This window comes from Lepisma saccharinum, chromosome 16 (assembly GCF_977018435.1).
Source record: "Lepisma saccharinum chromosome 16, izLepSacc3.1, whole genome shotgun sequence".
Classification (NCBI taxonomy): Eukaryota; Metazoa; Arthropoda; class Insecta; order Zygentoma; family Lepismatidae; genus Lepisma; species Lepisma saccharinum.
In genome coordinates this window covers 24,986,615-24,999,150 of record NC_139244.1, presented here as the reverse complement: position 1 = coordinate 24,999,150, position 12,536 = coordinate 24,986,615, and the positions used below count along the sequence as shown (strand labels likewise).

Below are 12,536 nucleotides of genomic sequence, written 5' to 3'. Positions count from 1 at the left end.
ACTTACATGTCAACTTTCTGCATCCGGAAATGCTGGACATAAATCGCATAAATATCAACGGAAATATCCAAGAAACGTAGATAAGCATTGTCGTCCAAAGCCGTATACTTCCCAAAAAAGATTTTGCAAAGAAGTAGGTTTGAACCCATGACCTTCCATTCCATAAGCAAACGATCCCCCTACACCACGCGGTTCACATTATTTTATGCACTCGGTTCGGATCCCACTTTAAACTGTAGGTCCAGTCCCGATTAGCCTTACTATGCATAAAGTTGACTTAAAACACCAAATCAACCAATTCATCTCCTTTCAGAGTGGGCCTTCTATGATATTGTAGTCGGCCAGCATCCGAAAATACAGTTCTGCTTCGCGTATTCCAGAGTGTAATTGCATTTAATATTGTGACTAATTTTACTTTAAAACTACAGATTAAAGCGATAGTAGTGTCCAGAAAAAGAACCTCAAAGTAGATCTTCACATAAAGTATTTTAATCCATTGCCGAACGTTTCAGTTAAGAATAATATTATGCTTTTCCATTGACCGTATTTTCGATTCATGGTAAATTTGCTAAAAGGACCATTTCAAGAAATCTAAATATGTAAGTTTTAGTAGTAAATGCATTTAAAATGAACGAAACAACAGGGGAGGAGAAAAATAAACCTCAAAAATAAGTCAAAATGCAACAAAAACTGTTAAAAATACTGACAAATAAACTAAAAGCCAAAAAAGGCCGAAAAATGCAACAAAAAAATGTAAAATAGAAAGTGTTTTCCGGCTCTAACTGAAGGGAGACGGACATGATATCATTCAATGATGATATCAGGTTTAGCATTGTTTTTAAGGGTCAGAAAAAAAGTTGATTTTTCATCAACTTCCGGACCCTAAATAGTAATTATGACCATTGAAAAAGTTGGAGGTAACTTACTTAAAATTTTCTTGCTGAGGGATCGTATCGTCCCATATCTCCACTTCATAATAAAGAAAAACATCAAGTTCATATTTCGAAAATGACTTGGAGTTTTCCACCACGAAAATATGTTTTTCATAGTTTAAAGTTCGTTAGTATTATCTTTCAAGGTTTCAATTGTTTTAATTTCACACATATTTTATATTTCATACGTTCCTCTCTCTTTTCATACAGTATTTGGAAAAAAGCTGAAGTTTCTTGTCAAACGGGGTATGGTTCAAATGACTTCTTTTCGATCTCCTGTTCCCACTTTAAACAACCAACAAAATACTTCGTAACTAAACGATTGCTTGTTCAAAACACGGAATCTTTACACAATTTACAAAATATGACAAAACGCCAACATACATGTTCATCATTTTCCCTTTCAGCGTTTCTCGATTTTATCTGAATTCGTTTCCTCATGAAAATTGCCATGAGGAAATTATAGATATGACATTATGTGTGAATTGGTTTCTTCAAACTGGTAGCAAATTTTAACATGAGCTACCTGGAGAAGAGGTAGCGTGCTTGATTCTTACGAGGGAGGTCGAAGGTTCGATTCTCCACCAAGGCAGAATTTTTTTCAGGAGTATATCGTTGGGTGTAAAGTTTATCCACCGTGCTAAGAAGTTAACATTGGTCTCTGTATTTCACGAGAGGAAAGGAAATAGTAAGAGAAAGTTATTTCGATGATAGGAGGAAGTTACATGCCACGAGGAATGCGCAGAATCAAGTTACATAGAGCTAAGTCTGTAATGGTGGTTTCGAATATTGCAAAGTTAGTGCGGAAAGTTTGTTATATCTGATACTCGTACTTTCTGTTCAAAGAAGACAAACATTTTAGATACAAAGCAGTGAGGAATTAACGATCATTATGAGGTTTTGATTTTTTTTTGTCACTCACTATATAAATACTTATTAGTAGTTTCTTATCTAATCTGCCTTCGTCGCAATAACAATTTATTTATGTTAATTAGCGATTTACTATTAGTTTTAGGCGCATGGTAAGATGGTGGTGAGAGGATTGACAAGTCATTACGAAGGAACGGACATAAAATTACAAATCTTAGCAATTTGAACTCATTAAACACACTCCTACGTTACAGTACTGCACTACATCACTACTTAACATAACTGTATATCTTTTTTTAGTATATCGAAATCAAATAATCAATATTTTAGGTATCAGTGAAAAACAAACAATACATAACTTAAATAACATTACATTTTGCATCCTGAATACATGTATGTGATTTGTGAATTAATCATGATGTTTGTGTTAACACAACATATGAACAATAACTAAAAAGAAAAGTTTTAACTTTAAATCCTGGAAATCTCCAACTTTTAAAGGGAAATATGCGCAGAAGGGAGGTCCCTCAAGTGTGCATCGGATTCATTTTTTTTTTTAAATATTCTAATATCAACGGTATCTGTTCAGCAAACAACAAAAAAAGAAAAAAAGAAAGAGGAGAGGGTGGGATTTGAACCCGCGACTTTTCACGCTTGATGAAAAATTAGGAAGGCAGTACCTAACCAACTGCCCTACGTTAACTTAATGACGTTATACCCTTAAAAACATGTTGACGTTTATGAAGACTCCCACCTTCCTGTGTTTCAAGCACATTTTCTTGACACTTCGTGTAAAATATATGTTTTTGAGAACTGTTCGATATTATGCAAGGTATTGTAAATAAAATGTCGCATAAACTCCTCACAAATTTGCTTCTTTCTGCACAAACTTGATGGCAATTTCCTCCAGGTGGAGAAAAACTCTATTCAGTGTTTCAAACCCCCCCAAATTTCAAGTCGAGCAAGCAGAATCGTAAATATCCTTCAAGGTTCTTTTTCCAATTTATTATTTCTGTTTGATTGTTTATTATAATAGCGGTTTATAGTTTCTAAGTTCATGGAAAGTGTTAAATTGAAAACCTATCACCGTAGCGTTTTTAGTCTAGTGGAAGGACCTACTCAAAGTTGGCTACTCTCACCTGGAGCTGAAGTGCAATGTTGCTAAGTTTACGATTTCGGGACTTAGAATTCTTTCGAGGCTTTCAAATAAGATGTTGCGAAGTGTACCATTTTCTAAAGCTTAATATTAAGCACACACTCGATGCGGTTCTAGTATCTGCCATTTGACTCCTCCCACGGATCGGGTTTTGTTCTACGCATGCGCGAAAAGTTCACAGCGCATCTCGGTTGCGCAACCTCCGTGTCAGTTTAGCCTTGATAAACATTCTAGGCTCGCTGAGTTGCTTCCCGCTGTAATTTCGCATGTGCAAATGAGCACCTCGGTTAGGAAGTTCCGTCCATCCGGCTTTCTCGATTAATTTGCTCTTTTCTCCGCTCTTGAATACGTCATTGGGAATTTTCCAGCGATGACCCATTACCCGCACGTAAATCCAATTGGAAGTAACGACCGTGGTGTAACCTTTACTATTTTCTATTAACCCTTTGTCCACTTTTGCACTCGGTGAGAATGATCAGGGGAGCGCATCTGATTGACGCCTGGATCGAATTACATCAGACAGGCGATTGGGATAAATTGAATCCGTAAAATGAGAATAGAGACCAAGAGGAAGTGGTCACCAGAGAAGGTAGGGGGGAACGCCAGTAGTTGGTACTGTCAAGTGGCAAAAGGCTATTATTAGCCCTGCATTGTAAATAACATTTTCCAGTGATCGAAAGATAATATATGTCCACTTAAAATTAACTGAGGCTCTGTAAAGTACATTATCCCTAACCCGAGTGTTTGATATAGTTCAGTGTATAATTTTCCCTGCCAAAACTTTTTCACTGTTCAGGCTAATTTCCACACATGGGGTACTATGTATGTCACGGTCGTGTTGCGATCATGTTACGATTATGCTGCTACTGTTGTCCTGTTGTTGCAATGCTTTTTTCGCCTTTCTCCGAAAAGTGGCCAACTGCACGTGGACACCCAAGGACCTCCTACTTAACATTGCAAATTATGTGGAAACGAAAACGCTGGTCCCTATGAAAATTAAATGAGACATAACTGTCTAGCGTTTTCAAAGTAGACAACTCAGTCTAACCACAGAACCTTATGCGAAAATTGACCTTTGGTATACAATGCATCAAAATGAAGTTTTGAGGGTTGTGGTTCCTGTATTGCTGATATACAACACCGACTTTTTTCGCAGTCAACAGGTGAACAACTTTTATGAATTAAATTTTGCAATAAATGCACCCTAACGTTATCTCAGTAGCAACCATAGTTTCGTAAACACAGGATAGAAAATGCCGTGTACCCCAAGAGGCGAGTTTTGCGTTAATGTTATTTCAGTGATGCACTCACTCTACACACCCTGAAAGTTTGTTGATGTGTGGGCTGCGTTGTGCATTACAACCCAAAACATTTTGTATGTGGAAATATTTTTGAAAAACTAACGCCTAAAACTGTATATTGGTAAGAGAGATTAGTACCACGTATATCCAGTGTACGTTTATACATTATCCTCTGTACTGCAATATACTTTATTTAAGTTGGTGATTTTGAGTGGATTCAGTTCATTTTACGTTGCTTTTCTTCCACTTTTGGTGAGATCGATCAAGGGACAACACACATGGAGGACGCAACACAAGCCCCTCAGAGAATTATCCTGGATGTGGATGTAGGCACCAGAGCTTCGTCAGCCTGCACCCCCAGAGTGCGCTACGTGAAATAAAGGTCGACATTTGGGTGCTTGCGGGAAAGTCAACCCTTACTACATCATGTTAGATGAAGATGCTGTGATCGACATTATGATCATTCCCATCCCCAAGCAGACATTGAAATTAGACTGGGCTACCCTTGTAGCGTCTTGAAATAAATCTAATCCAGTAGTCCAACACCTTACTGTTTGACCAATCATAGGATTCGCTAGCGTTCCTGAGGCTTATTCTATCGACGAGCTGAAATCGAATGATTTCTGGTTCAAAAACCGAGATAGCGGTTGGGTTGTTAGTCAAAGTCATTCACGCCCCTCGGACAAGCGAAGGTCTATTGATTCCCAAGTCGCTGCTGCACGAAATCGGGGAAGAAAAATTGTTTTCTTCCGTTCCGCTATCTCGTGGGATACAGTTGTCCTTGTTTTTATCGTGCCCATGTGGCTCGATCAATTTTCTCCGTGCCAATAAAAACCAGAAAGTGATTCCAGTTCAACTGTGTCAGCGTTCTCCACACTCTTTCCCTCTTTCCAAACGATCGCCCGGTGTTCCCTCTGTGTGCCGTTCATAATTTACTTCCATTTCGCCGTTGGACTTCTTGTTGCAAAAATATGTCCAGGTTCCATGCATTATTAGCCGCTTACAGCTGTGCTTTTCAAAATGTTGTTCGCGAGAACTTTATGGCATCATCGGTGGTTCCATCTAAAAGATTCCCACTGACCCGAAAAATCTAGAAAAGTCAGGGAAATCAACTTAGAAGTGAAAAGGTCGTGGAAGAGTCAGAATTTCGTGAAAACATTTTAAAATCTGTTAATTTAGGGAAATTGGATGTTTTTTGTGCTCACCAGGATTTGAGACTGAAAAGGCAGGCACATTCCAAGTTTTCCCCAAAGCTTCTTGGTACTTTGCGTGAAAATATTTTTCAATATTATTTTTCTTAACTTAATTCTTCATGTTATTTTATGGAAGGATAACGTTGAGATGGACCTAAAGGAAATCGGCAAGGATGAAAAAGATTGGATTGATCTTACCCAGGATAGGGACAGATTGAAGGCTTGTGTTGCTGCAGCCGTAAACCTTCGGGTTTAAAAAAGGCGAGAGAGAGAGTTAGTTATTTTTCTTCACTTAATTTCGAGTTAGTTGTTATTTGTCTTCACTTAATTTCAACTAAGTTGAGTAAACTTCGTTCATTTTGTAAACATGTAAAACTGAAGATTTTAACTTTTCTATGTCACTCTGTTAGAGCATCGTAAAGTAGTCGTGGCATTTTTTTGGCGTGTCTTGAAAAATCAGGGCATTTGGTTTGACAGAATGAGTAGAAACTCTGATCTCGTACAAGTCAATACTTGATGCCACCTGACTTTTAGATGTGCTAGGAACTGGAGGAAAATTGTTACTCGAACCATTAGAATGACTTAATAGGCCAATTCAATCAAAAGACATGCATTAGTATATCTGGAATAAGACCAGGACCTCCCCGGTGGCGTAGTGGTAACGTCATCGCCTTTTAATTGATTGATTGATTTGGTTGATTTTATTTCGCTTTTCTGCGACTTTGACTATCACGAAGATGAGGTTGAGTGATGATATGATTAAGTTGATGAAGGGACACTCACAAAGAACACCCGTACACGGGCTGGGATTCGATCCCGGGGTCACTGGCGTTGTAGCGCCCCGTGTTAACCATTCCGCCACGGAGCTCGGCAAAGTCAACTTCTGGTTAAGCAACAAGATAATTCCATCATAAATACACACACACAAAACAATGAAAAAAGCTGTGAACAATATTATGTTAGTAGCTGATTGTACAGTAAGTATATATATATATATATATATATATATATATATATATATCCAGGGTGTTTCTAACTAACTAACTAACTCTCTAGCCTTCTTAAACCCGAAGGTTCATGGCTGCAGCAACACAGGCCTTCCATCTGTCCCTATCTTGAGCAAGATCTATATACTCTTTTCCATCCCTACCGATTTCCTTTAGGTCCATCTCAACGTTGTCCCTCCATCTTCGTCTTGGCCTTCCTACAGGTCTCTTACCATCTGGTTTCCCAACAAGAATCCTGTAAACTCCTCTTTCCTCTCCCATTCGTGCCACATGGCCGGCCCACCTAAGTCTCCTGATTTAATTATTCTAATAATATCTGGACATGAGTACAAATTATGTAGTTCTAAATTATGTAACCTTCTCCACTCACCTGTCTCCTCATCCCTTTTAGGTCCAAATATTTTCCTAAGGATCTTATTTTCAAATACTCTCAATTTACAGGTGTTTCATGAAACAAAAATGAATTGCGATGCGCCAAGGAGAGTTTGATGGGAGATGTTTGAAGAAGCTCTTGTTTCGAACCTTGCCTCATGTCATTTTCGTGTATGGTGGTATTTTCTCCTCCCTTCCTCTGTCGGCAGTCCAGAAGCACCAAGCACCTCTTTAGTGACGGCTTGTTAACTTTCAATGGGGAAAATGAGATGCTTCGGAACTGAGGGCCAGTCATTAGCTTGGCTCTCTGGGATGAAAATGAGCAGCAACTGTTCTTCCTGCCATAGTTGTCATGTGTCACACAGCATTAAGGCTTTCATTTGATACTTGAGGTCGTAAAGTAACTTGTAGAAATATGGACGCAGTATAACAACAAAAACTAAGAACTTTTTTTTAAATTACGTTTTCCTTGTTTCTTCCCCCCCCCCCCCATCACACGCCGTTGCTGTCTTGTAAAGAACCCCGGTTTGATTCACTGAGGAATCACATTTCGCACACAGTACTTTGGATTTCACTTTAAACTGTAGATTCAGTCTTGATTAGCCTATCTGAGCATTAAGGGAGCTTAATACTAACTGCGAATCCCGGATTAGGCATGGGTGTTCTTTGTGATTGTCCCTTCATCTATTTCATCCTGTCATCACTCGTCCTCACCGTCGTGATTAGCCAAGTGTGGCAGAAAGGCGACGCTAAATAACAAAACTCAATGAAAAACTTAACTGCTAACTTTTGCCCTGTTTCAACGCTGCGAACCATCCATAAGACATATTTTTATCCTGTATGTATGCAGACGCAAGGCACAGATTCATTGTTGCCAGCCTGAAACAGTAGGACCCCGTGGAAACAGTGCCGTGCCAGAGGTGGCTTCGGGGTGAAATAGCTGAACCTATCTACCCCCGTGTGACAGTCAGATTTACCGTCATTATTATTATTATTATTATTCATGTCTGTAGCGGTAAAAAGATGTGTTGATTCAAAGTGTTGAGTGATTTAATTTGTAAGAATACATATTTGATTTTTGCCAAGCCGACGGGAGGAACGAGACGTTCGCGTGTCTTAAGGGTGAGCACCTGAAGGGTCACGTAATGCGTCTAAAGCTTAGGAAATTCGACCGTAATGACAAACATTTAAATATCTCGGTTTCCAGCGGTCAGATTCATGTGAAACTTATACCAGCGCAGCAGCATGTGTGCAAGGACGGATGTGTGGAGTTTCGTCGCGATGAAGCAACAATTACGGACGCCAGATCAAATCGGTTGTAATTGATCAGTTTGTGGTTAACGATAGCAATTGAGCTATGGCGACAGCGAGGCGGAGGCTTAATCCGCAGAAACTGAACTTCGAGCACGGCCCGTCCAAGTTGGGAGACAATAGAGCGAAGTGGAATGACCTCTTGGGAAGCGTCCCTTCAACGAGCGCCTAGCGTCATTTTTCAAAATCCAAATAAAACGAAGGACATGGTTTTTCGATACACACTCTTACCGCGATCCTTGTAGAGAGAGCACCTCCGTGCTACCTCTCCGTATACAGTTTTGCCGCGATTCTTGTAACGAGAGCACCTTCGTGCTACCTCTTCGTGTACAGTGGACCTTGTTGTGTTTTGTGAACACCAGTGTGTGTGATAGGCAGTAAGTCTACACGAGTGCGCCTACCTCAACCGCTGGGGGAAGTTGAAGCGAGACACTGTTTCCGAGATTACCTTACGCCGTTTATAATTTTTGAGAAACGAGGAACACCGGAAACTATGGCGGGCTAGAGGAAGAAGAGAGATGAGGGCGTTACCCTCGATTCGCCCGATGTCAGAAGAAACGACGAGCCATGCCTACAACATGCCAAGAAACGACGAGCTACGCCGATGATGCCTACCAGCCGCCACAGAGAGAGAGATGTTGAACGCCGCCCTGTCGACGCCCCGACGACGCCCTGTTGATACGCCGATGATGCCTACCAGCCGCCACAGAGAGAGAGAGATGTTGAACGTCGCCTTGTTGATGTCCCGACGCCCAGATCACGTAGATGTTCACCAATCCCGAGAGGAAGAGAAGCCGAGGAACCAGACGTATGAACGCTCTTCGCATCTTCACCGTCGCGACCAAGGAAACCTTTCGTGTGAATACTATGTGTTTTCGATCGCCCATAAAGACGCCAGGATGCACCTCGGAAGCTGAGAGATGGTAATGTATTCATCTGTGTGATTGTCAGCACGTGACGGCCCGATTGATTTAGAGAACGCCCTTAAATTTCGTCAACATTTTGAAAACGCCCACACAACTCGAAACTTCATACCAAACTCCCGTCGCGCTTGTCATTTGTAATTTATTCGTCTCAGGTCAATTTTTTCTTATTCCTTGTGATATTTTTAATGATCTTAAATTCATTGTTGTTTGTGCTCCTTTGTATTTGTTTAAAGTGCGTACTATTAGAGTAAAGCGCCGCCCACCTAATTGTCTAATCTACCTGAGGTTTGTTCATTTTTATGTGTCAGTGCTGTGTCGCTGCTAGCTACGTCAGGTCGCTTATGTGATTATTTGTTAAAGTATTTGCCTGGTAATATGAATTGCTCGTCGCGGCGAATTGTTTAAGTCCCGCCTGCTAGAGAGTATATGTTTGCGTCACTCAACGGAGGTTATTTGTTACGTTTGGAACCACGTGAGGTCTTGTAGAAGGAAAACGTCCGCCCACGTGAATGTAATTGCCGTTGAGACGCCTTTGTTTATGCTGGTCAAATAATGTATTGTCACCGCGCCGACCTAGTTTCTTTTTAAAAAGGTGAACTTAAGTAAGGGCTGGCTAGGATTTGAGTAGCACTGGAGCAAAATCACAAATGACCTGATTAGACAAAAATTCAAGGTAAATTTAAATATGAATGCGATAATTAGGGCTTGTTGTCATATAAACCTGTACATGCTATGTATCATTTTTGTGTTGATGACCCCGTAGAGAGAATCTGTGAGAGACTGTGTGTGGAATGCAAGAGTGGGGACCTGTAATAATTCCATTGTTTGTTGGTTATGAATAGAATATACTTTTTATTTTTCATGTTAATTTTGGGCTATATCATTTCGTACGCATGTCGCTACCCGTGATTTTCAGGTATGCAGCTAGCCGATTCCCGGCTACAGGTAAAGAGGTGGTAATTTGAAAGTATATATGTGTTTTTTTTTTTATTCGATACGGCTAATTACTATGCACTGTTGGTCACCGGTTCCTACACACGAACTTAACCTGGACCGTAACGCTATTTCGCTTGTCCGAGGGAGATTTCGCCGCCTCTATCTAGGTAGTGGTAGCATTTGTTTTCCCCGGGCAAGGGAGGGCGTTTCACACCCGTACAAATTATGCTTTTATCACAATATATGCTTGTGTTGCCTATAGGCTAGTGTATGATGTTTTGCATTGAAGAGAGATTTAGTGAATTTTGTTCGCAGCTATTCACACACTGTGGGATGGATAGGTTAATCAGGTAGCCCGTAATTCATAATTTTTTTTTGTTGTTTTCTGACTGGGAAAAATCAATGCCATTGTCAACCCTGAATGTTCTGCCGGGTTGCATACATACAGGATACAAACTATTGTTTTCGAGGTTCCGTGCGTCGAAATGATGCTTTAGTGTTGTGGTTCTCAACCGTCGTGAGACCTCGCCCCGGTATTTTTTTAAGTCAACCCCCGCCCCGTCAATACCTTTCTAATTTTTTTAACTTTATAAATTAATTAATATGTATCTTTGAAATTAAATAGTAATAAACAAATTATTAGATTACTTCAATTATATCTAGGCTTGTTGAAGAGAGATAAATATTTGTTGGTGTAAATTACCGCTCAAACTGAGATTACTAATTTCAGGATGGCCTGACGGTTGAAAAACACTAGTTTGGTTCGCTCTGAAAGTTTTTCGCGTGGGGAAACTCGGAAAACTGGGTCGTCGGTTTCTTCTGGACAAATTCCAGATTCCACACCATGAGAACAATTCTATAAGATTCAAAGTCTGGTTATTTAATCGGTTTTTTTTTAATTTATAGGGCGATACACTTTATTTGAACGTAATTAGTTATAATTCCTAAAATACAGGTAACTGATCGCTTAACTTGTGGTAACTCACGGATTTTCCTGTCGAGTAAATTTGTTAAAATATTTGTTGTCATTTGTACACAGTAGGTTTTTGTTATCGTCATTATATCGACCCACCGTCAGTGTATGTTTGGTCTTGAGTATTTATTTTTCCCAACACGTGACTGTTAAACACTTCTCATTGGTTCACGTTGTTTGTCGTTGCAGTGTTTTCCAAGGGACAGTGTGAAACTGGAAAATACAGGTTCCTGGCCAAGAGCGGAGGATACGTGTGGGTCCTGACTCAAGCCACTCTGATTTACGGAAACAAGGGCCAGAAACCACACAGCGTCGTCTGCGTCAATTTCGTTATCAGGTAAGTGCTCCTTTCTTATCCGTGCAGTGTTTCCACCCCGTGTGGGATTCCATTCGGCTCAGGTACGTAGCTGGCTAATTGTCTTTATTGTTAATGACGCTTGATTAATTTCATATAATAAATATAACAGGCGCTAGGAAGAGGGTTCGTGATTGTATCAGCCAAAATGGAGCAGGAATTATTAATAGTCCTAAAAACGTTCTACGCTGAGCGTTTCCAGTGTCATAAGTGTGGGTTAAACTTCCTGTCCAGAAGTGACAGATTCCTGTGTGCTTAAAGTGACAAAGTATGGATTTAAAGTGCCATTTAAGTAACAGTAAAACTTGGATGTTTTCTGAAATATGTTTCAAAATGTTCTTTGGGGATGCTATAGAGACGAGACGACGACTTTTCATGGTAACAATTTTCTTCTGAACGCCTCGTTCCGACGCTACGAACCCTCGGAAGACGATTTTTATCCAACAACGCAGCACAGGCTCAAAATTGCCACTAATAGATTGACTCTGTAATTATTATAAACAAAATTTATAACTTATCTAACAATAATAGGGGTAGCTATCGGCTCCCTATGTAAGAGGAATTCGCATATTGAAATAAACTTTGTTCAGGTGAAAAATATATCGTACCAAAGGCTCCAACAACAGGTGTGTGTTATTCTCATCTCGATTTTTACAATGCCGTGTCAGTAGCAGCCTTAATGTCTATTGTAACCAGTCGGCAGAGAGTGAAGATATGTTGTTGCGTTACTCGAGCACTGGTACAGTCACGGACTCTGCCGGCTTGTAATGAATACATTGACTTACAATGGAATCGTTACAAGCCGACAGTGTCCGTGATTGTACAATGTTTACAGCTTGTATAGGAACGTTGGTGTTATAACTCGTTGCAGAATAAAGAAATTCTCGTAGCTCCACTACATACCTTGTCAAATTTGATTCTGAAAACTGAACACGAGGCATAGGAATGAATATACATTTTAAAAACAAATTAATTTTCACGAAGAAGAATATGCACAGATCAACTTTACTGACTAAATAATTTTATAAAATTGTAGTGCACTGTATGCTCTACTGTACGTAATCAATTAATCAAAAACAGTAATAATAATAATGCATTATTGTTGAAAATGCAGACCTCAGAAATGTGACATGACTGCTTTACAGGGTTCAGTGTTCTTAGTGTAAGCCAGTGGTACTCAAACTATGGTACGCGTACCCCCAGG

General features: G+C 39.9%; 1 protein-coding gene across 5 annotated transcripts in view; it reads left to right on the top strand.

Annotated features, from left to right (window-relative positions):
- Nucleotides 1-12,536, top strand: part of LOC146000352 (uncharacterized) — a 322,131-nt gene that overhangs the window by 201,205 nt on the left and 108,390 nt on the right. For all 5 annotated transcript variants that reach the window (XM_083137897.1, XM_083137896.1, XM_083137895.1 and 2 more), the window contains exon 7: nt 11,167-11,314. In XM_083137897.1, coding sequence (XP_082994023.1) covers nt 11,167-11,314 — 148 coding nt within the window. The remainder of the gene's footprint in view (nt 1-11,166; nt 11,315-12,536) is intronic.